This window comes from Silurus aristotelis (genome assembly GCF_946808225.1).
Source record: "Silurus aristotelis genome assembly, chromosome: 2".
NCBI lineage: Eukaryota > Metazoa > Chordata > Actinopteri > Siluriformes > Siluridae > Silurus > Silurus aristotelis.
In genome coordinates this window covers 33,250,993-33,276,009 of record NC_139575.1, presented here as the reverse complement: position 1 = coordinate 33,276,009, position 25,017 = coordinate 33,250,993, and the positions used below count along the sequence as shown (strand labels likewise).

General features: G+C 40.4%; 1 protein-coding gene across 8 annotated transcripts in view; it reads left to right on the top strand.

Annotated features, from left to right (window-relative positions):
* The window catches only part of LOC310715622 (nucleosome-remodeling factor subunit BPTF-like), a 45,148-nt gene extending 24,350 nt beyond the window's left edge, over positions 1–20,798 (top strand). For 3 of the 8 annotated variants that reach the window (XM_083522136.1, XM_083522135.1, XM_083522139.1), the window contains 16 exons: positions 519–741; positions 1,427–1,573; positions 6,306–6,436; positions 6,618–6,732; positions 6,822–6,991; positions 7,472–7,504; positions 7,745–7,919; positions 8,451–8,941; positions 9,502–9,584; positions 13,025–13,250; positions 13,342–13,565; positions 13,656–13,829; positions 14,481–14,673; positions 15,088–15,172; positions 16,779–16,965; positions 18,989–20,798. In XM_083522136.1, coding sequence (XP_083378262.1) covers positions 519–741; positions 1,427–1,573; positions 6,306–6,436; positions 6,618–6,732; positions 6,822–6,991; positions 7,472–7,504; positions 7,745–7,919; positions 8,451–8,941; positions 9,502–9,584; positions 13,025–13,250; positions 13,342–13,565; positions 13,656–13,829; positions 14,481–14,673; positions 15,088–15,172; positions 16,779–16,965; positions 18,989–19,025 — 2,694 coding nt within the window. In that variant the 3' untranslated portion in view covers positions 19,026–20,798. Of the gene's footprint in view, positions 1–518; positions 742–1,426; positions 1,574–6,305; positions 6,437–6,617; positions 6,733–6,821; positions 6,992–7,471; positions 7,505–7,744; positions 7,920–8,450; positions 8,942–9,501; positions 9,585–13,024; positions 13,251–13,341; positions 13,566–13,655; positions 13,830–14,480; positions 14,674–15,087; positions 15,173–16,778; positions 16,966–18,147; positions 18,878–18,988 lie in introns of those variants that run through there. The other 5 variants (XM_083522138.1, XM_083522137.1, XM_083522141.1 and 2 more) reach the window with 3 other exon arrangements.
* Positions 20,799–25,017: the final 4,219 nt, after the last annotated feature.

Sequence of the window (25,017 nt, the reverse complement as noted above, 5' to 3'; positions counted from 1 at the left end):
GTGTTTGATAAATGCATTGATGTGTTGCATGGGTGCAGGGTCATATTTGGTTTTGTATGCAAACATCAAGGATTTGACTTTGACGTAGGCAGCTACAGGAAGAAGGGGGAGGAAGCATAGCAATGGGGCAATGTGGGAGAAGGTTGAAAAGAAGTCATGCAACGTCTTTCAGGCTCAGTTGCATTTTACATTTACGCCATTTGCCAGACACCCTTATCCAGAGCGACTTACAACTGAGCAGTTGGGGGGTTTGCTCAATGCCCCAGCTTGGTGGTGCTGGGATTCAAACTAGTGACCTTGTGATCCAGAGTTCAATGCCTTGATTACTGAGATACCACCTGCAAACATTCAAAGGTTGAAAGTTCATTCTCAAAATGCGAAGAGACTTAATGAACACTTGAGCGATTTTGGGATTGTGGGCACTTTTCAGATTTATGTCTTGCCCTTCATTGGTAAAGTCTTATTACTCACAGCTGACCTCTACTATTAATCTGAACCGTTGCCTTTTCTCATTCTAGAAACGTCAAGAACAAAAGGAACAAAAGCAACAAGCGGCTGCAGCCTCCACTCCCTCAGCCATCCCTGGCACCCCCAGCATTCCCAAAATGGCAACAGGGTCCCTCACCAGCCAGGTCACACCTGGAACCAAAGTGGTCCTGGCCACCAAGATGGGCACGCCACTGACATTCCAGCAAAATAAAAACTTCCAGCAAACATTTGCTACCTGGGTCCAAGGTCAAGGTAAGGAGCATCATTTTCCTTCTACTAACATAACAACCACCTTCTACTCATTGCTCTTTAAACCTCCTTATGTCGGCATAGTCTGCATAAAGGACGTTTTCACCACATCATTCATCCTGTGACATTTCTGTTGACATTCAAATGTCAGAATGTGGTCATTTCCATTTTCATTTTAGATCCGTGTTTATTTCCATAACCCCTTGATTTTGTCTTTAAAAGAGTCTGTTCCTAAACCATTGTGGCTAGCTACCCTGAAGCACAGCCGTGCCTGCTTAACCCTCCAATCATACGTAGCAGTTTTTTTTCTGTTATTGAATGAGCGGAACGTTTTTACGCCATGGCTTGCATAAGACGACGCACCGCATGCTAATGCTGGCTGACCATCGACTGACTATTGTGATGACTGTCGAGCATGTGTGGCGTCAGTGGCATCTTGAAACTGCAGAGCCTTATTCAATCATTCCATTATGCAAAGCCATCAGAAACACTTGCACATCGTAAATTGTCACGTGCACTTTGCGCCTGTTTTTTACAGACATCAAGGCTTGATCGAATAGGGGCCTCTGTCTGATGCTCCCTCTTACTCCATCACATCTCCTCAGCTTTTAATTGTTTTCCCCCACCTCGATGATTTCTCACCTCCATTTTTTTTTTTTTAAGTAAATTATATCTCTTAATATGACAGTGGCCAGCAGCACTGTTACCACCGTCTCCACGACCACGGGGCAAACCTTCCAGATCGCAGGCAGTCCTGTGTCTGTGGCTGGCAAAGTCATCCCATTTCCCGCCAACAGCAAGATCGTCACACTCAGTGTGCCCAACATGCAAGGAGGTACTGCCGCTGCCCGTTACTGGCGTCTACTGACTATTACTGATGTCTCGATGCTCAAACTGATTTTACTTAGGAACTTTTGCTGTAGTTTCAGGGTCCATTATGCAAGACTGCGGAGTATTTGTGAAAGCCACTGACTGTTACACTCTTAGTTCACAAGGTTATAATTGAATGCAACTGATTTGATGCAGAACATAACTTATTTGAAAACAGGACTATGGACTATTTTGCAGGGCTATATAGTATAGTATACTATATACCCATATATAACAAGACTACTGGCCAATATTGAAAGCCACTGACTGTGCAGTTATTGATTGCTGTGTGTGAGTGACTAGTTTACATGGTTACGAGCAGTCATTGAAATCTACTGACGGTTTCACTGGGCTTATGCCGCTGATTAATTCTCAAATTTATGGACACAGTCATTGTGATAGAAGGGTATCTGCAACAGTGAAAGTTTATAGGACTGTGGTGAGACCTGCGATGTTGTATGGTTTAGAGACAGTGGCAGTGAGTAAAAGACCAGGAGGTGGAGCTGGAGGTAGCAGAGCTGAAGATGTTGAGGTTTTTGTTGGGAGTGACGACGATGGACAGGTTTAGAAATGAGTTTATTAGAGGGACAGAGCATGTAGGATGTTTTGGAGACAAGGTTTGGATTTAGATGGTTTGGACATGTGCAGAGAAGAATGCTGAGTATGGAGCCTCACATATTCATGAACTCTAATTTAGCATTTATATTGTTTTGTTTAATTTGGTACTCTTTACAGCTTAACACTACTAAAGACTTTTGCTACTTTTGCCCACTCCTACTGTTACTCATCATTACCCCCATCGTTCTCCTGACACCTGACCATGCTTATATTGTGTCCAGACGTTACTCACAAAAGCAGGAGAATATTAATAAACAGGTAGCCCCTGTGGTTAACCCATGGTTACTGAGGGGATCATATTTTTTTAACATTACTTCATGGTTCATAATTTTTATCTGATACCAGAATGCCAAGGTGTACAGTGCCTTGCTTGTATGGCATCAGTTTGGGCAGTGAGATCTTTCATTTCATTGCATAAATTAGTATAAAAAAAAATTTTTTGTGCTACAACCCAGACGTGTATACACATTTCCCATGTTTACACATACCAAGATGGCATTAATAAATTCTTTGCAACAGCAGCTCTGACAGTGGTGGTAACAGGTTTTATTCCTAAATTGTTGCTATAGTAATAATATTTTTTTTCAAAAACTACTAATGCTAAGTATTATTGTGAACACTGTACTGCTGTGTGTAAATCCCTCTCAGCTACCCCAGCATCCACCACGCTAGACGAAGGCCAGTAGTCTTTGCGCTTGGCATTGGAGCAAAGCAGAAACTTATTCCTCCCAGTAGTTAAGTACCTGACCCAAATTCATCGTAATAAGAACGCTTTCATGCCCCATTCAGCCGTGAGTGTATCGTCTCGGAGAGAGCGACACCACTGCTGCTTAGTTACATTAGGAGGGGCGGTAAATATTGACTTCTTGTTTAGGGGTTGCAGTTTTTTTCCCTGCAGGATTTTTCCAAGCCATTACAACACCTGGTTATTTGCTTATTGACATTTCACACTGTGGAACTGCTTTTACACTACAACAAATGTCACATCCTGTGCCACAATGTTTATAACGCCTTAACTCTGGCAGTGTTTACGTATTCCAAAGAACATGACATAAGGGGCAGAGTGAGAAGAAATCCGAATCGAAAGCCAAGTCTAGTTACCGCGTTTCCCCGAAAATAAAACCGGGTCTTATATAAATTTTTCTCTAAAAGACGGGGTAGCGCTTATTTTTATGTACAGCAATCTACTTGGGTATTTACAAATACTTTCGTTAATTATAATTTATATTAACGGTATTATATTAATATTACATTATTGTTTTTCTTATATATTATGATATTCCTGTAATTATTATATTATATTAATGTTAATATTTTATAATATAATCCCTCACCGTGTGTTGCTTGGCTTATAAAAAGACTAATGGTACTACCGTAAATGCCTGCTGACAATCTTATCTTATTTTCGGGGTAGAGCTTATATTACCAGCACCTTGAAAAATCATGCTAGAGCTTATTGTCGGGGTATGTCTTATTTTGGGGGAAACGCACTAATTCAAAGTTAAGTGCTAGTTGTTTTTGGGTGAATTTTATTTTTTTTTCTTCAATCAGTTTACAATTAGATATTAAGTTGTATGTCACAATTTATAGAAATGCAATGTAATATTTAGAAACCGACCGAACTGTGGGATTGCTTATTTGGGCTTTTTGAGTGGAAGATCTTAAATGGCCTGATATAGAGCTCTGACCTCAACCATATTGAACACCTTTGGGATGAATTCGAACGCTGACTGTACCCCAGGTCTCCTCACCTAAATCAACACCTGACTTTACTAAAACCCTAGAGGACGAAGGAGCACAAATCTCCACAAGCACCCTCCAAAGATCAGGGGAACACCTTCCCAGAAGAGTGAATGTTATTATAACAGGAAATGGGGACTACATTTGGGGGAAAGAAGCACAAGTGTCCACAAACTTGTCATATAGTGTATGTAGTCTATAATAAAATATAGTGTGTATTAAATCTCAGCATGATCTTTATATTTGGTGATAATTGAGAATTTCTCAATCTGTTTAAGACTTTTTTGCCTTTAGGAAAAGAAAACTACATCATACAACATGACTATCGACTGTAAAGACCCCTTTCTGTTTTAAGAGTGGAATTTCTTAATTGCGCGATAAATTCGGCTCCTGCTTGTCGTGTGTTATGTTAGAGAGCATGCCTGTGTGTTTGTGTGTGGCTGTGTTAGTGTACATGACGCAGAAAGAGAGAGCACAAGCTTGTAACACATAGAGGTGTGTTTTTCCAGGCCGGTCGTCTCAGGTAGTGCTGTTTGTTCTGGAGACGCCGGAGGAAGTCGGCATGAAAACGAGTTTCCCCACCGGGCCGACGAGCCCCGGTGCAGGTAGCCCAGGCCGCATAGAGAGTTTCCTTCTGCTCTTTCCGTGTCGGAGAAGAGTGTCGCTTACCTGCTTTTCCAAGCCGCCATCCATCCACAGGGCAGCTTTTTGATGTCGGAATGGAGAAAAACCCACCTCACCTCACCTCACCTTTACCCACTTACAGCTCTCTGAAATGGGGCATTCTCAAGGTTCTTAATCGATGACTTGTGGTTGCTCTTAAGCCACGGAAGAAAAGGTGATGGAGAGATACTCCAGGAGGTTTTTTTTTTTTTTTTTTTCTGTCAAGAAAGTCATGAAGTGAAACATTTTTGTTTTCATGAAAACAAGATGGATTGAAGGCATTAATTCATCGTTTGTAATTTTTGGTGTTGTTCCCCACCCCTCCTTAGATCTCTCTTCCTCTTTGAAGACGCTTGTTTACCTGCTCTGGTGCTGTTTATCATGGCAACCATCAAAGCACTTTAAAAGAGAGCCGTCGAAACAAGTAATCCATTGAGTCATGGCATAGACCTCTCGGAGGTCTTTCGAGTGAATCGGCCAGTTTAAAGCACTTCATTGGGGTATGGAGGTGGTCGAGATTCAGGTTAGAGTCCCAGGAGTCTATAAGGAACGTGAATGACTGGGTCAAGGCGTGTTTTGCTTGTTGCTGACAGCTTTGAGCGCGAACACTGTGGGTACAGATAACCAGTTCTCAGCCGGCACTGCGTCACAGTAATGCAGCTTCTTATGTGTGTGGGTGGTCTTGGGATAGGGATAAAGCATGAAAAACTGGAGCTTGTTTATTGACTTCTTATGGGTGTATCTCAAGAATCGGCTTTTAAAGTAAAAAAAAAAATCTGTCTTGAATCCGTGTTTCCCCAAACGTTCACTTTAACCCCCTAAACTCGTCTTTGAACCACACATAGCACTAAAACGCGTAAGGAAAGCCACCGCCAAGCTTCATTTTTCAAGCTTCATGTTTAGAACAAAACAATAGAAAATGTGTATAACATTTACCAAAGGGGCTTTTAACAACTATTGTACTGTATTATATCAGAAGTCTGAAATGCTTCTAAGTAAAAAATATTTGGTACTTTTAAAAAAAGCACTATTTTGGTATGTAAGCGTTGGAAGTGATGGCGTACTGTCACTTACTTGTGGGACACTAGCTAATTGTTGTGTGTCTGTGAACTTGTGTATGCAGAATAGGGTGGATAACTAATTCGTCCAAGCATTCTTGCGCTGCTTTGCGGTCTATGATCGCGTGTGTGTGTGTGTGTGTGTGTGTGTGTGTGTGTGTGTGTGTGTGTGTGTGTGTGTGTGTGTGTGTGTGTGTGTGTGTGTGTGTGTTTTTATTGTACATTGTTTTCTCAGTAAAGAGATCAAACTATCAACAGGGAATTACTTTACAAATTAAAATTGCTAACTTTGTGACGGTAATGTCACAAAGAGTTGAATGTAATTTCCTGTTGCCATTACTGTGTTGCAGTAGTAACACACTGAAATGCAATCACTGTGCTGTCACAGGTGTAATGGGAGAAATGTCTGAAATGTCTGAAATTGTAGCTTTCCAGGAAGCCAGCCATAAAAGAACATTAAATAATTGGTATTGATTGATACTAGAAATCCATGTTTTGGGATTTTTTTTTCCCCCTACGTATTTAACTGATACTTAGACAGAATCTATTTGTACAGTATTTGAATATACAGTACAGTCTGATAGTAGGATTGGGGCTTTAAGTGTTTCTGTTTTTCAGGTGTACAGCAGAAAGTTGTCGGAATCATTCCATCCTGTACTACAGGCAGCCAGCAAACCATCACTACACTGCAGCCCAACACAACTACAGTCAACATTACAGCCAAGGCTCAGGGGACAGCTACACAACAGGTGTGTTTTTTTTCTCATCTCAATGCATAGCCAATGATACAATACATTAGAAGATACATGTGAAGCCGCTACCAATGCGATACAATTAAATTTTATGCCAAGGCAATGATGCAAATTGGTGAATCTTACCATCCCTAATACACACACACAGCAGTATAAATGGATTATATCTTTATTTAAGGTGATTACAACCGGAGGACAGCTAAGGACAGGAATGACTGTATTACGAACGCCAACACAGCAAGGAGCCGCTCTGGGGAAAAGCATCCTCAGAACCCCGATAGTGGTGCAGCAAGGTCTCTATACCACTTATTTGACCGCAGTTCAAATCTTTACGTCTGTCCACACTTCCTTCTCACTGTCCATATGCTTCTCTGCTTCCTAGGTCAGGCTGGTAAGGTGTTGACCCAGATCATCCAGGGACAGCCTGGCAATCAAGCGAGTGGCACACAGATCCGAGGAACCACCACACAAACTGTAGCCAGCCCCCGGACAACCCAGGGTCCGATCAAACTTACCCTCGCTCAACTTACCCAGCTCAGTCAGGGGACACAGGTGAGACAGAAACAATCACTGCAGACTATAAATCAGAGGCACAAATCAAACTGTACAACTAAACTGCTTTTATAGATTTTATAATGCAGTAATTCCTCAGATTAATCTGATATACAATCGTTTCGGTCTGGTTCGCATCCGTGACATTTTACGAAAGCTAGTGTTTTAGTGCAAAAACATGAATCGCAAGCCGACATGACACACGTTCTGGGTCAGATAGGGAAAAAGTGACTCGCATGAAACGCCGAACACGCATTTGAAAAATTCCGCAACAGGTGTTTCCCACCACATCTGGGTGTGGACGCTCCGCGGTGGACTCAGACTGGCCCGAGCGTGTCATCTAATAACAATACGTTTTATTTGTGGCCAACCTGTGCCTTTTGCTGAAACTTTTCCATAGCCTTTGTGTGATGGAAGTTTAAATGGCTATAATCTAGCGCCGGTCTAATTTTCCTTCCGTTTGTTTTTTTTTTGTCTCAGAAGCAGCAGGGAGCAGCAGTGGAAAGCCAGCAGGTTAGTACTATTTTTTGCGTGTATGGTCGCGTAAAATTGGACGCACCTTCCGCTTGTGGTTGATGAGGTGTGTGTGTGTGTGTGTGTGTGTGTGTGTGTGTGTGTGTGTGTGTGTGTGTGTGTGTGTGTGTGTGTGTGTGTGTGTGTGTGTGTGTGTGTGTTATGGTTTAGATCCCTCTCAGACACTATGGAATATGGGAATCTCTATGACCTCTTTTTTTTGTCTGTCTCTGTCTGCAGGGGATAACAGTGATGGTGCAGGGTCAGGGCCAGCAGGCAGGTCAGCTGCAGGTCATCCCCGCTGGTGTGACCGTGATCCCGACAGCTGGCCAGCAGCTCATGCAGGCCGTCTTACCTAACGGCCAGGTGCAGCGTTTTCTGTTCACTCCCACTCCTGCTTCAACTTCCACTTCAGGTACCAGGGGGTTTGGATTTTTACATATATTGTCTAATGTTCATAAGTGAATCCAGTTTCATTTAAACCCAGGTGTGAACACAGCTGTAACAATTGGTTTGTGTTAAATGGTTTTATTGCAGAACTAACTTCTGCAAGTACTCTACGTAGTTCGGTTTCACACCCCACAAATCTGACTTTGTTTCAGTGGTATTAATTTTTTTCTCATTCAGACGATGCAAACTAACTAATAGGTGAGAAATGTGTGTAAGCGATTAGGATAACTGGATTTAACTCAAATCAAGGTCAGTGTTTATAGTGCAAGCTCTTTTGTTCAGATCTCATCATTTGTCCTCACTGGTTACCTTTGTGTCTGTAAATGTTTTTATTTGTGTCGCATGTAAACAGACCCTAAACTACCTACATGCATCATGTAACAGGTTGTTGTTTAATAACAAAATTAGAAATTGAAAATCTATATGTTTAAGCTCATTGTTTCTTTTTGGGGTTTTTTTCCCTCTGGTTTTTTTCCCCCTCCCATTTTTCTTTTAGGTCAAACTCAGCCAGCTCTCAAGACATGCACTCCCTCCCCCGCTCAGCCGGTACAGGCCGGAGCTTTTGCCCCCCGCACGCCACCGATGACCAACAAGGCTCAAATGCCAATCCAGTCCCCCACCCCTTTACAGGCCAAAGCTACAGTGAACCAGATATCTGTAAAACAGGAGCCCGTGAGGCCCCAAGTGCAGCTCCAGCAGGGGGCCCAGGTTATTACAGTGCCTGGGTTACAGTTGCCGCCGGAGCAGACGGTTAAACTCCAGTTGCCTGTACAGATCCAGCAGCAGGCCGGCGCTGCATGCCAGGCCGACGCAAAGCCCCAGCAGGTCCAGAACGTCGTGACATTACAAACGGCTAGCGTGCAGGAGCAGCTACTTAGGATCCAGCAGCTTCGTGAGCAGCAGCAGCAGAAAAAACGGCAACAGCAGGAGGCAAAGAGAGAGCAGCAGCAGCAGGCCATCAGCCAGAGTGACCTTATCCAAAAACAGGTGAGCTGGGCCACACAGCGCCACAGGGCCCCGGTCAAACAAATATACAGCACATGTAAGGAAAAGGGTCTCATGGCCAAGCTGCTCCACAGAGCCTATTGAGTTATACATGCTTTGAGCAAGGTCATGTGATTTAGGTCAAAGAGGACCCCAAAGAAAGCTGAAGTGGCAGAGCAGGTTCACCCAGATGCAGGTTTATGTGAGAGAAATTCCAACAGTCGAGATGCGTTACGGAGTGACTTTCATCCAAACAGTGGCATAACTCACACGAGCGAGGTTTTGCGTCTGTGTTTATTTTTCACTCTTTCTGCTATATGTGTAGGCCGCTCTTTCTGCAGCCCATACATGTAATTTTCCACACATACATATACATACACACACATAATGCTTATATATACAAATACATAAAATGGGTATATATGTATACATTTCGATGATTTACTTTACAGGGTTTCAGGTGTGTGTATACAAATCTGATAGTAGTATGTAATAGTATCTGTACTGTGATCTCTGTATGCATGGGCCAGAGCATGAGCGTACACTGTGTCTGCGTTCTGCAGGTGGTGATGAAGCAGAATGCAGTGATTGAGCAGCTGAAACAGAAGAAGTTTATGACGCCTGCAGAACGAGAGGAGAACCAGAGGTGAGCTTAGTACCACACACAGCAATACACATCTTCATTCATTAGCTAGTGTGACCCCTAGTTTCTTGCATACTCATGCAGGTCAATTTTTCCCCCAGCTGTCTAAATTAACCCTGAAATAAATAGTTTAATCTGCCTAGGAAGGTAAGGTTTCTAGAAAAATAAAGCAGCTAATTATCTAATGGTTCTGGGAAAAAAAGAAACTCCCGGATACATAGAAATAATGTTATGTGAAATAACCTTAAAGGAAACACAGTGTTTATTTTGCGTCCATTGACTCGGAGTGATTTCCTGCTTGGCCTCCGGTCACCTCCACGTCACTACGGCTCAAATGATGTCATCAGCCATCCAGCTCTCTAATGTGTTTATCTATGGAACAAATGGTCTGGAAAATACATTGACCTCTCCCTGCCCCTACCTTTTGGCACTTGCCTGTCTACAACTTTGTATCATCCCTCTCCGTTTTTTTTTTACTATGCTTGCAACGTATCAGTTTTCCAACCCCCACCATGACTGGATTGTGATGTAGCTGCCATGTTTTAACCTCTGAGCACATTTGCATCCATCCACACATCCCATGATACACCTAGGACCTGTCTGTATGTAACCTACCTTCTGTGTGCATCTTCTAGAGTACCAGAACCAAGTATATTTACAAGGGTTATGTACGAGGTGGTATCAAAAAGTTTTGAGACTAGCTCTGTTTACCACAAAGTACTTTATCTACGTGTATACACTATCACCTTTAAAATAGTCCCCCTGCACAGCAATACAGCGCTCCCAGCGTTCCTGCCACTTCTGGAATGTGTCCTGAAAGTCTTCTTTTTTAAGTGTGTCAAGTGTCATAACGAGAACTACTGAGACCGATCTTCATCTTCATGTGGATTGTTCTCCAACAATCATCATGCACAAGTTGCCGAGTGGTTTTGACATTTTCGGAGGTTGAGCTGATCTCTCGTTATTTTCCAGTGATGGTCTTTCGCTCTTGAAAGTGCGCGTGCCAACAAGCGCATGCCAAGAAGTTCAGAATAGCACCAGTTAGCACCATTTGTCTAAACATTTTGATACCAACATCATATATGAGAAATATTGCACTCGTTTGAAGTACACTGTAAAGTACATCCACAAATTCATGTTCAGTAGTCTGTTCATCTTCTGGCATATAATATTTCATGATGGGAGAAAACTAGTGAACCCAGATGACTCCCACATGTTGAGAAGATACACCGAAACACGGATGCAGTTGAAATGAAAATTATTGCGTAGGCTAGTATTAGCAAACAGCTTGTATAAAAAAATAAATAAAAATTATACATTGAAGCGCAGTGAAATTCTTTTCTTCGCAGTTATGTTAGAAGCTGGGGTGAGAGAGCCGGGTCAACCATACTGCGTTACAACCCTGAGGCAGAGAAGGTTAAGGGCCTTGCTCAAGGGCTCAGCAGTGGTACCTTGTACCCAGAAACCCAGAACCTTAATCGTTGAACCACCACTCAACAATGTCCATCATATAATGCCATAAAAAAATTTTTTTAAAAAACCTTGAAACAGCGGTCAATTTACAAGAGGTCAAATGAACAGCTGTTGCTTAAAGTCTATTAGACGCTTTCACAGGTAACTTTGTTTTAATGTTAAAACCAGGACACCATCAATCACTGCTGACACCGGTAAAGGTGGAAAGCAGACGGTGTTCTTTTTGTTTGTGTCCAACTTGGTAGAATTTCCTAGTTTCCTCCAGACCAGAAGGTTGTAAGGTCCGACAGGAAGCCCCCCTTTTGTACATATAATGGAGTAATATAGAGCTATTGAAAAGCTTAAAACTACTGCCACCTGGACACTACACCGAAAAATAATATAAAAGCTGAGGTCAGAAACAAAAACAGCAAAATGATCAATCTCACAGAATGTTAAGAGACATAGCTACTTTCGCTTTGCGAACGTTAGACCTTCGGTCAAACAAGTGGTTGGGATCGACATCACCGTGTTTGTTTTAAAAGAAAGTTGTAGTCGTTCCAAAGTTTTGTTAATATCCTTTTGCCACAAATTTAAATAAAAAAGGCATCCAGGACTTTCAGCTGTTACAACAGTAAAGCCGTAGCCCTAATAACATGATATCCTGAAACATCACCACCATCCAAGGATACAAAATTGGACTCTGGGTTGGATGGATTCATTGTTCTTTTCTGTAAGCTTTTCTGGGTGTCTTTGAGCTTGTGTATGTGAAAACGTGTGGATTTGGACTTTCTTTCGATTTTGATGTCTATATATAGACTGGACATTTACAACAATTAATATAAATAACCGTGACAGTTCCAATAAGTAGAATTAAACCAGTTGACTTGTTCAGCTTTCTATGTTCTAAGGTTTTCTTTGCTAGCAAGTTTGCCACCTCTGAAAGATAATTCGGGTTTTCCAGCCATTTCATTTCGTTTTTTATAGACGCAGAATCAAATTGCATTTAAAAAGTAATGGGAGGGAGGAGAAAATTAAATCTGAAATCAGAGGCTCTGTTTCTCTATGTATCTTTATGCCTGTGCTTAGTGTTGAGTCTGGGAATTACGATTGCCCTTTGACCGCCACAGCTGGTGATCCCTCCATCTCAGGCCCCTTCTTTTTCCCACATGCGTTCAGTGTTGTGAGAGCCAATTGAAGACTATCGGTCACAACCCCGCCCCCCACCCACCATAACATATTCCTGACATGAAATAACAACGACGCCCAGCTAGCGGACACACTTTCTCTCAACCTGAGGAAAACTCAAGTCCACGTGTTCTAAAGCTTCAAAAGTGAATGTGGATGGTTATAGTGAGGTCTCATCAGAAGGCAGTCTGCTTTCTTAACTTGCACTGACCAGTCACTGCGTTCTCTTTACGAATTCATTTCATTGTTTGGCCGCGTTGGGGTCGCCATGCGAACTGCGTCTTTTATTGCCGCATTTGTAGCAGGACAAAGCGCGCATTTGTAGCAACAACCTTTAGACTAATGGATTTGAGAGCGTTTGAGTGCCTTTTAATCGTCTATGATCATAAACATGAAAGGTACTAAAAGTTCAGGACGAGCATAAGTCAACAAAATTACATGCTTACGCATCTTGCTTGCCTTTTATAATCATTCCAAACAGGAATTTAATCATGATGAGATTACATTTCTCTCTAAATTCTAAAACACACAATTCAATAGGCTTTATTTATCGCCTTATTGTAGTCCATCTGTTTTGGAGACTCAAGTTGTTAAGATGGAATTAATTGTCTGAGCTTTCATCCGATACCAAACATGTCTTTGCTAATTAAATACACTTGAAATAAGATCAAAATTGCAACATTTTTAACGAATCGCTTGTGATGTATAAAGCAAAAGCATAACATTTAGCTGACAAGATCCATATTCTTTATCTTCGTATGCTATAGCAGGAGCTCAGTCTAAATTTAACCTCCATGTTCCAGGATGATTGTGTGCAACCAGGTGATGAAGTTCATCCTGGACAAGATCGACAAGGACGAGCGGCAAGCAGCGAAGAAGCGGAAACGAGAGGAGACGGTGGAGCAAAAACGCAGCAAGCAGATGGCCAGTAAGCTCTCAGCCCTGCTCTTCAAACACAAAGAGCAGCTCAAAGCTGAGATCCTGAAGAAAAGAGCGCTGCTGGACAGACAGCTGCAGATGGAGGTGCAGGTGAGCACGAGAGCATGAACTCGTCATAGAGAGACCTCGTTGCTTACGAGTGGAAACGTCCATTTTTATAATTTTTTTTCCGTTCCCGCAGGAGGAGCTGAGGCAAGATTTGGAGAAGATCTGTCAGGAAAGACAACAGACTGAAGCCGCTGCCCAGGTCACGAGCACGACTTTGCCATCCCCTTACAAACGCAAATACGAGGAGGAGAACGCGGCCAAATCGAAGAAAAAGAAGATGATTACAACTATCTCACGGGAAACCAAGAAGGACACAAAGTTGTACTGCATTTGCAAGACACCGTACGACGAGACCAAGTAAGAGCATTTTAGAGCTGTGGTTTTTTTAGAGCATTGACTCCTTGAAAGAAATTGTGTGAATGTTTTCTCAACCTTTTGGTATTGTAGGTTTTACATCGGATGCGATTTGTGCACGAACTGGTACCACGGTGACTGCGTGGGCATCACTGAGAAGGAAGCAAAGAAGATGGACGACTACATCTGCGTAGAGTGTAAACAGGCGCAAGAGGGAACCACAGATGAGCTCTACTGTATTTGCAGAACTCCTTATGATGAAGCTCAGTGAGTGTGTGATTGTGATTTTGTGTATTTAGGCAAGGGGCATTTAGAAATCAGTTCTTGGTATGATTAGATTTATGGGAAAGGTTTAGCTCCGTGGTTTAGGCTCAGATCAGAAGGTCGAGGGTTAAAGCCAAGGCTTATCGCCAAGGCTAAAGGCTAACAATTCCACCAAGACACATGAAACCAGCCAATCAGATCTTTTCAAATGGTTGCTCAGGCTATGACATTGCATTGTGACATGGTCAGGGAATAAAATGTATCTAAATAATCTGTTGTCTTCAAAGTACATGAGCTCACAGTATGAAAAGTTGTGATTGGTTTGTGTTGTGATTGACAGGGGAGAGAGTTTTAAGCCCCTCCCATCCAGTGAGTAAAACCTATTTGTGCTCTGTTGGCTCCTGGCCATTAATGGCTTCGAGATCATTGGGATTTAAACTTCTAGAAATAGACTTTTCCTCTTTACTGTTAATAATGGTTGCAATCTTGAATTCAGTCCTGTTTTCAGACTGAAGCAGCGAACACTGTTATTCCCTTTTAATTTTAACCTAGTTAGGAGATCATTGAATATCATGGTGATGGATGTTTTTTATAAAAAACAAAAAAAATCTAAACATAGCTCTAACTCCTCTTTAATTGCTCTGTTGTTGTCAGGTTTTACATCGGCTGCGACCGCTGTCAGAACTGGTACCATGGGCGCTGTGTGGGCATCCTGCAGAGCGAAGCCACTTACATAGACGAGTACGTCTGCCCTCAGTGCCAGTCCACCGAGGACGCCATGACCGTCCTTACACCCCTCACAGAGAAAGACTACGAGGGACTAAGACGGATTCTCCGCTCTCTACAGGTCTACACATCCTCTCTCTCACACACATTTTCTCTCTCTCTCTCTCTCTCTCTCTCTCTCTCTCGCTCTCTCTCGCTCTCGCTGCTTCCTTCTCGTTATCTCTCGCTCCTCTCACTGCCTCTCCTTTTTTCCCCGATAGTAGAAGAAAACAAATCTGGTCCTGTTTTCTTCTCCTGTGCGTTTTTTTATCTGATAAACCCAAACTTTGGAAGGCTTCCCAGGAGCGGGTGTTGTCTTTCTTTTTTTGCTTTTTTTTTTTTTTTACGCTCTTTTATCTCTTCCTTCTTCATGTTTTTCTCTTCTTTCATTCTTATTCCCATGCCCTCCTGTTGAGGAATGAATTTCCTTCAGTGTTGAAGCAGCTGCTTCTAATACATCTTCTGATTTGCATGCTCTTGCGATGTCTGTCTCTAGGCTCACAAAATGGCGTGGCCCTTCCTGGAGCCGGTGGATCCCGAAGATGCTCCTGATTATTATCGAGTGATTAAGGAGCCTATGGGTAAGAAGCTATCAGAGACCTGATGCTTTAACGTGAAATGTGTTCACTCAGCCAGAAAATGGACGTGTATTGGAGTGGTGTGTTTACTCGATTCAATCCAATTTTCATTTTAGTGTCTATTCGTTTCTTCCTTATAATTTTAAGTTTGTCCCTAATGAGCAAGTGACTGTGGCAAGGAAAAACTCTGAGATGGCAGAAACCTTGAGAGGAACCAGCCTCAAAACGGAACCTTGTCCTCATCTGGATGGCACCGACTTTTCATTCATTACAGCTCCATCATTGTTGAGGTGTACTGTTAAGTGCTACATTAATGTTGCTTGCAAGTAAAGCATAATTCATTTACTCAGAATGAAATGGATTGGCTTATTTGTGCTCAACACATTTTGGGGCAAATTGTCGATATTAGCATGTCTTTCTCAACGGTCACATTTTCTTATTAGCTCCAGTGCAAAACTAAGCAAATTTCAGACTCTGGACATTTTTCTAATAGACTACATTTGGACTTTGGATCTGAAGGTCATGAGATCAAATCCCAGCCACACCAAGCTGTCACTCATGGGCACCTGTGCAAGGCACTTAACCCCATATCTGCAGCGTTGTATGAATGATTGTATGAAATGTATTTAATTTCTGGTTGCTTCTAGATAAAGAAAAGCTTCATAGTGGTCTTAAATCCACAGTTATCTCTAAAAGCATTATTATTCTTTAATCTGTAATGAAGGAAACATTGGAGTCGTTTGAGTCACAGATGAATTTCCATCTTGAATGAGTTAAACTCAGGCCATCTGTGTCGATCATTGACCTGTGCTAACTCGCCCGACCGACAAACAGATGCCTAATGATTCAGCAACACGCGAAAGACCATCACCATGTGTGCCGTGTTCAGAAACACACCAGAGCTTTTGTACCTTACTCCTAATGCTTATAAAGATTCCCATTGACAAAAAGGAGTGTGGAGGAATTTCGATGAGGAGAAAGATATAAACAGAGGCACTAAGAGAGCGAGAAGAAGGTGCAAAGTACAAAGCAGAGATGTCAACCACTGAAGTGTGAACATGATCTGTTTATTTGGATGTGTCTCTCAGTAGGTTGGCTCTCTGAACCTCTCACTCGCAAAAAAAAAAGCCACGGTCACACCTTGAACTCGGTATACGAAAGTAAAAAAACAGAATGCAAAATAACCATGGACAGCAACGCTATATATTAATATGAGAAAATCCATTTGTACTTCTTAACTACTGTGGTAGAAACAAGGTTCTAAAATTCCCATTTTTCCCCTATCCTTTTCATTTATAGTCAAAATAAAAAATTCCCGGCTGACCTCTAAAACTTTACAAGGCCCAAATTTTACCATTCTCTCATTTCTTTGTCTTGACAAGCCCGGTTGGCAGGCAAACGAACATAAATATGTGTTTTTACAATGTGGGAATTGACTAAGCCCCGCCCCCCCCAGTATTTTTGCACCAGTACAGTGTTCATATTTGTTTTAATTTAATCATAATATTGGTGATCATGTACACTAAAGCGGAATACATGGCAACGCAGTGTGTTTTACCGTTGTGTTGTGGGGCCTTTTTTTATTATTATTTATTTATTTATTTTTTAGACCTTTCGACGATGGAGGAGCGTCTGCTGAAGCGTCACTACAGTAAGCTGACAGAATACGTCGCAGACATGACCAGGATCTTCGATAACTGTCGATACTACAACCCCAGCGACTCGCCCTTCTATCAGTGTGCAGAAGTGCTCGAGACTTTCTTCGTCCAGAAGCTTAAAGCCTTCAAAGCAAGCAGGTAGCGCACACACACACACACACACACACACACACACACACAGTCTTTCTCTCTTTCGCGCTCACTTACACACACACATTCTCTCTTTCTCTTTTTGTAGCCTTTCTGTCCTTTAAATGTTTTTTCGGGGGTTTCTTTTGCAATCCATTTTTTCTTCCATTCCTCATCATCTCTGCACTTAAAAAGCAGTACTCAAAGTTTCATTGTTCAGTAAAAGGTCCATGACCCCATGCTAAACTGGCACAATTAAAGCATTGTCTGTCCTTCCTGCATTCCTTCTTTACTCATGCTTCCTTTTCTTCTTTGTTTGCTCACTTTCTTATTTTTCCTGGTCTCTCCATTCACTTTTCTTTGATTTCCTTAGGTTACCCTTCGCTTTACCTCCCTTCCCTTCCTCTCTACTTCTCCCTCTCCTTTCCCTTTCCCTTCTCCCATTCCTATTTCCTTCCTTTCCCTTCTACTTCCCTCCTCCCTTTCCTTTCATTTCTGTTTCCCCTTCCTTTATCCTTTTCCCTCTTTTTCCCTTTTCTTTCCTTTTCCCCTTCCCATTCCCTTTTCCTTTTCTTTCTATCTCCCTTAACCTTCCCTTTAATTCTCCTTTTCCCTCTTTTCTCTGCCTTTCCCATTACGTTTTCCTTTCCTTTTGCATTAATTTCGCATTCCCTTCCCTTCTTTTTCCTTTCACTTACATGCTCAATTTCCCCTCTCTATTCCCCATGCCCTCTCATTCCCTTCCATTCCTCTCCCCGTTACCGTTCCCTTCCCTTCTCCTTTCCCCCTTTCTTTCTCCTTTGCCCTCTTTTTCTTATTCCCATTCCCTTTACCATGTTTTTTCCATTCCTCTCTCCTTTTTCTTTTCTTATCATCTCCTATTTATATTCATGTTTTCTATCTCACTCTGTCCGATGATTATCTGATTGTCGCTTAACTCGATTTCATTTATCTTACTGCATATTTACACATTGATAAGTTTCCTTTTGCCATTTTTTTCCATTTCATTAATTTGTATTAAGTAGTGAGTTATGCAGCAAATCGGTTTTGCATGTAGTTGTTCAGAGGAATGTTTATTGTGCATGTTGTTGCTGTCATTGTCAGCATCATCTTCACTTATGCTCTGCATGCATTCACTTACACATCCTCTCTCTGTCTTTATCTCTCTCTCTCTTTCTCTCTCTCTCACAGATTATGATGGCATATGTCTTCAGAGCTGGCTGCCTGGCTCACTGTAAGCTAGCCTGTCGTGAAGCACCGCTGTGTTTTTCTTTAAAGCAAAGACTTTTTGTACAGAAGAACAAAACTTTTGTATGGAAGACGGACTGTTGAGCGTTTTAAAGCCGGAGCTGTGTGTTTATATCTCAATCAGGGGAAAAGCTACTTTTCTAGTATGATCTCTCGACATTGAAAAGATTTATTTACCTTAAGTTAGTTGATCAGTGCATTTCATGTCCCTATAAAGGAAATACTGTGTCCATGTTAATTTAGTTGATTTATTTAGAAACCCATTGTTAATAAGCTTTTGTTGTTTTAAAATAGCTCATACACGAGGTGAGAAAACGAGCTTACCTCATACAATACTGTAAGATCACTGGCTTCATGTGGGTATTTTTGAAATGTTACGTTACTAATTGCGTCAGTCTTTTTATCTCAGTTTGGAGTCATGTATATGATATTTTTATGCATTTAAATCCTTTTGTGAAGGAGCATTACAGAACTGTAGACTGGTTCAGCAAGACAGCCGAGGTCACAGATGCTGCCTGTGTAGCAAATCTGGTTCAGGTCTCGACTTCACCGTCATGTGGGTTACAACAGTATGGATTATCGTCTATGAACGAGCAGATAAACTCGCACCAGCATGGCTGCTATGTTTTATAATTATTATTTTCTTACTTTTTATTAAAAAACCTCAACTAAATGACCTACTGGTATTATTATTTAGTTTTTACTTTTAATATTTTTAAATAATAAATTAAGCTTGATAAAGCTTGACAATATCTACTTATTTCTTTTTTTCTGCATTCTGCAGGTCTCATAACAACAGACTGCAGTCCACAACTTCCTAAACTACATTACCCATAAGCTCTTTGGTAACGCTGTAACCAGGAAGTTGGTTCTGCTAGGCGAATTCCTGCTTGAAGTTAAAATACACACTGCGACTGAGCTTGTGTTCTGATAGAAAGAGAGTTTCAGTAAATCATGGGAAGAACAGATGACCATGGAGGAAGAACACCGTTCAAAAAAGCAGGATGTGATGGATGGATGAACGTCTTTTCTAGCAGAGGATGGTCACCTTAGGATGTACCTAAGGACTACGTTGTGCTGAAGCCGGACTTTGTTCATCATGCAGTGTTCCATTGTACCCTGAAAAAGGATGATTTCATTTCTTGAAGAATTTGTTTTCCTAAATGCATTCCAGGGATGCTTCTTGAGGGTTAAGAGGTTCTGTAGAAAAACAATCTAATGGGGGTTTACTTGGTCTCTATATGCAGTACCCAAAATATTTATTTAGTTTTTATGTCGTTTTTGTATCTTTAATAAATAATATTTAAAAGAAATACAAAACGACCAAATTGAATATGGCACATGCTGTTCTTGGAAATTAAATATACACTATATGGAAAAGGTTTGTCGACACTTGACCATAATACTCGTATGTGCTTTTTAAACATTTCACATTTAGTCCTCATTTGCTGGTATAATTACCTTCACTAGAATGTTAGTAATGTCAGGTGCTGTTTAAGGGGAGGTGTCGAGGCCTGGGGTTGCAGTCAGCATTCCAATTTATCCCGAAGGTGTTCGGTAGGGTTTAGGCAAGAGCTCTATAGGAGATCTTCCACTGTAAACCAAGCAAACCATATCTTCATGGAGCTTTGGAGGTTTGAGTCTCCTAATTCAAATGAAGAAAATCCTATGCAATTGTGTACCTCTAACTTTGTGGTAACAGTTTGGGAAAGAACCACATATGCCTGGAAAAGTCAGGTGTCCCGATACTTTTGTCCATATTGTGTATATGAAAATAATCAGAGTGGTATGATCTTCTAATATCACATCCTGAAGTGTTTTATTCCTTCTGCACCTTGCCCAAAATTGACCAGAATTTACCTGAATGTTGATCATGCTTGCCTTCAGTAACACCACTTAAGATGATTTTTTTTGGGGGTTTTTTTGCTAAATGAAAAATCATTGGTGTGGGTTGTAAGAAAACATGTACAATGCTGCTTTTAAACTGTTCTAAGCCCCGCCCAGTGGGTACTTAGTAGGTGCCAACCTTAAGCAGATATCAAAAGCATTCCGAAGCATTAGTACTGGTTATTGGGAAAATACTGGTCCTTGGTGCAGTGGGATAAAAAAAAAAAATCCGGTTAACTTTTTATCTCTGCGTGTAGCATCAAGTGCCTCAAGAAATCTAGTCAACTCGAGCATTCTAACAACTAGGTTGTAGTAACTAGTTTGCATTTCATAGAAGGTGGAATTTTGTATTAGTAAGCACAAGTCGTTCCCAATTTTGCAGATGATAATCAACACAATTCTGTCTGTGTTGAGAGTTTAACAAGATCCAGTTCGCTTTGCAATGGGATATATTCCCCAAGTTTGGAGTACAATGGAACACAGCATTATTATTTTTATATGTAGATCAGGGGTAGTTATTATTGTCTTTTCAGTTCACCATCACTGTCGACATGGACTCCTGCACTGGACATGCCAGACAACAACCCAGATGCAGTCTTTTTAAAAAAAAGAAGAAAAAAAAAAGCCAGTACAAACAATGGGCCAGAAAAAATGTATATACCTGTGTATAATTTTTTTTTATATATAAATGGTCTATTTTTTTGGAATTGTACTATTTTTGGAGCGAAGCGATTTACATTGAGAAGGTCATGCGGCTACATGCGTATACACATGTAACATTCAGAACTGAAGCAGTTTTGACTGCTGAAAGAAAAGACATTTTTGGATGCCATTTTTATGACATCCAAAAATGCAAAGATCTCAAACAGGCTCTGTGCTTTTCCTCCTTTCCTTCCTTACTGGTCTTACTGTGTCTAAATGTGACTCACTGAGACTGTCTGTCTGTTTTCCCTGCTGTTTCATGTTCATTTTTTACAGTCATATGGTGGCGCTCGTTTATGGTGCACCATACACGAGGCATTCTGTTGAAATTTACGTTAAAGAATTACTTAAACTGGAAATCATTTCAGTCCCCTCCCCCAGTTCCCTGAGTGTAGTAAATCAGTGCAACAAGGCTTAAATTGCTAACAAGTACACAGTCTACCTGAGGTAAAGTGTCATGTGCCATGAAAATCATTCTTCACTAACATTACACTCAAAAATTTGAGGAATTTGATAGTATGATCTACTTTTTTTTTTAAACACAAACATTCACCATGTAGCGAAACGCTGAGGTGCCATTTTGTGTTTCTAATTAAATTTGTTGGTATGTTAAGCAGTTCTGGTGCTAATTCTTTGGTTTGTGGTGTATTTTCATTAGTCCTGTGAAAAACAATTTAACAATCGCAAACATAAGAATTCACTTTTAACTCCTATTATATTTACCACTAAATTCAAAAGAGAATTAAGGCAGAAAATAAGTCTTTTGTCTCCAACACTTTTCATAATGGACCCAGTCACAAATAACTTTATAGAAATCAATTGTAAATCATACAAATTATATCTTACAATTTAATTAATTCATTAAAAGTAAATAATTATGTTAACTAATTTATTTCTGATCCAGTGTATGGGAAAGATTGAGTACTTGTTAAAAAATAATAATTTGATATCAGATGTCTTGCCTAATTGACTGCATTTAAGGAAATTGAGATTTTTTTATTTTTATTTTTTTAAAAGCTTTTTTATCCTTGTTTTTTTAAGATTAATTTAATCTTCTTTATTTGAGTTTTATTCACCCAAACCTCAGGCATAAAAGATTTTTATAAAATGATGACAATCTCAACTCTTAAACCTGAAAAAGCAGGTGGAATTTAATGAACCTCCAATTTTTGAACAGGGACACTTGAAAAAAAATTATATCAATGATGTGTTAATTTGATGTGTTTAAACATTTTCCTTTTTCCTTTTTTTTTTCTTCCCCATTTTCTTTAGTTCCCTTACATGGAGGAGGTACAAATCCTGTGTGCATCTTACATTTTGGTGACATTATCTACATTAAAATGCTGCATATTGAGGGCGTAATGAAGGAACGTTTGCTGTGGCGTTTTTGTAAATTCAAACCGAGCCAATCTTTTCTCATCACAATATACTGTACAGTTTATTTATAATTGCTCTTTCCTTTAAAGTGAGTTGAAGAAAAGCTAGAAGGATTGCGTAAAGTATTTTCTTTTCTTTTTTTTAACAGAACGCATTGACTGAGACCTTTTGTACTTTATAGAACATTTTCCTCCTAGATAATAAAAAAAGAATGACAGCAAATCTTGTGTGGTTTGTAATGGTGACCCTGTGTGACCAGAATTATGGTAAGTGGTTTTATTATTAAAATAATCATCTCAAAGTAATGAAGCAATGTCACACTTAGCCGCTAAATAGAAGTTATGTGTTATTTCCATGTGACAATTACTCTGGCTAGCTTTCTAAATGAGTGGTCCTTTAAAGTATGCTATATGGGCAAAAGTTTGAAGAGACACCTAAACATAAGCAATGTAGATTGCAGAATATAATGCTAATACTTTCAGACAGTTTGATTGTAGAGCATAATGGTAACACAATGGCAATGAAATGGCGAAAAGAATGGCAGAAGAACCCCTTACATTTTTCTGCCTGGGCCCCTACAGTCACTTCTGGGTCAACAGCAGCATTCAGAAAACTGACACAGATAAAACTTAGAGAATGATTCACATATTTTATATCAATAAAAGTAGTTTAAGTCAATATAGTCCAACAATGGTGCTTAATAAAGTGGCCATTAAATGTTGCTGCAACAAAGGCTTTGTGTAATCTCCGTCTACTAAATTACAGTTAGTCCAATTTGTTAACAAAGAAAAGCAATACATTTTTTATGGTAAAAATGAAGATGTATAAACTAAATTATTGAGAAACCTGTTTTTCTGCCATATGTGGTTGGATACAATTGTTGGCCAATTGTGTAAAATGTCTTTGAATGCGGTAGCATTACATTATCTCGTCGCTTGAATTTAGAAGACCTAAATGTGTGTTCCAGCATGACAATGCGCCTGTGCACGAAACTACCGTCATGACCATAACCCTATTGAACACCTTTGGGATCATTTGGAATACTGACTGCACCCCAGGCCTCCTCACACTACATCAGTACTTGTCATTACTAATGCCTTTGTGGCTGAATGAGCACAAATCTGTACAACCACAGTTCCAAAATCTCATGGAACATCTTCCCAGAAGAGTGGAGGTTATTATATGAGCAAACTAGGACTAATTTCTGTCTGTACTTTCTCCTCCACTGGAAGCTCTGGCTGCCAAGTCAAATTCCTTGTGTGTGTAAACATACTTGGTAATTAAGCTATGTCTGATTCTGATTCTTAAATGCGGATTGGGATGTTCAAAAAGTACCTACCATTCTTATGATCAATTGTCCACAAATTATTTGTCCATATATTGTAGTGTTTCCTATCATCTGGCTAAGTGCCATGAAATTGAAAACTCTCAGATCACGTGTTCAACATGGACTAAGACAATGAAGCTGTATGACGCCCCCCCATATCTCTGTTTCTGTGCCTCTCAGCCTGTGTCTTTGTCACACAGGAAGAGGTTCTCATGATTTCTTTAAAACCCTCACCACCTCTATCCATGTGGAATGTCCTCCTGCTGCGAGGAGTCTCTGGCTAAACCCCAAGTATTTAAGTTCAACTAGAGTATGAGATGGTAACTTCAGCACCCAACATAGTGAACTGCATGTCCTAGGGAGCCATTCGGGACCAGGCCCCTGCTTCCTGCTCGCCTCAGCATGGGAACTGAGTGCCGGATATGGCTACAATGAGTTTAATTGTTGTTATGATGGTTCTTGGCTTGTTTTATCATACTGATCTGGGTTTGGACTTCATGGGCTGTGTTTTTATATATGATATGAACTCTCCACATGCTGCTTTTATCGCTGGGAACAATCAGCAAAAGACCCCAAGCGTGAAAAATGTCACTTTTTTTTCATGGTTAACTGCTCTTGTATAGCTGGTTTTGATTGCAGAGTTTTTCTTAATGCAGCATTACATTTACTTTTATACATTGAAATAAAACAACTGTAAGAAGTGTACAGTAAGTAAGTAATTGACATTTTTGGCTGCTTTTAAATCTGTTATCCCTTCAGTATGCAGTTAGTGAGAGGACTTAAGCTAGTTTACATCTTATGTTACTAATTACAGAAAAAAGGGGTTCTCTTTTTTGGTCATGGTGTGTTTGAACAGGTTGGATTTCTGTTCAATAAATCCCTGATCTAGTGACACTAGTGAAAACCTATATGTGTCTAGCTGTGGGGGGAAAACGTGAGCTAGTTTTACTAGCAGTAAACTAGCCTGCTTGCTATCTGGGGCACATCGTTTTGTTCCCAATTTACATACTGGTCATATTTTTTAATGTTGGAATTTGTATATAGAGTACATGTTGGGTTTTTTTTTGTTTTTGTGGCTTTTTTACGGTGCATTAAGAATTAAAAAACTATGTTTTAAAGCTAAGATATTCTTCAGATATTTCAGCATTAAATCTACTGAATGGAATTAGTATCAGAACATTTTTACCTAGCTAGCTAATGACTTATGCCGGTGATGAACATAACTGTGCATTCATTGTTATGATATTGGCGGGTTTGAGCACTAGTACATAATTAATTCAGAATATGACACTGTGAACTGAGACTAAAATCCCAGTGAAAGTGGGGGAGTTTCTTGGCAGTCAACTAGCAAGCTAATGTGTCTTGTTTGTATATTTATAAATGCAAGGATTTATAAGAGTAGAAGCTACATTGAATCTACATTTAAAAAGGTGGTTTCCCATAGGGAATAGTGTGTAATTTGTATTGTATCAAACGGAGGTTTGATGAACCTAAAATGATTCAGGATTGAGTACACCAGG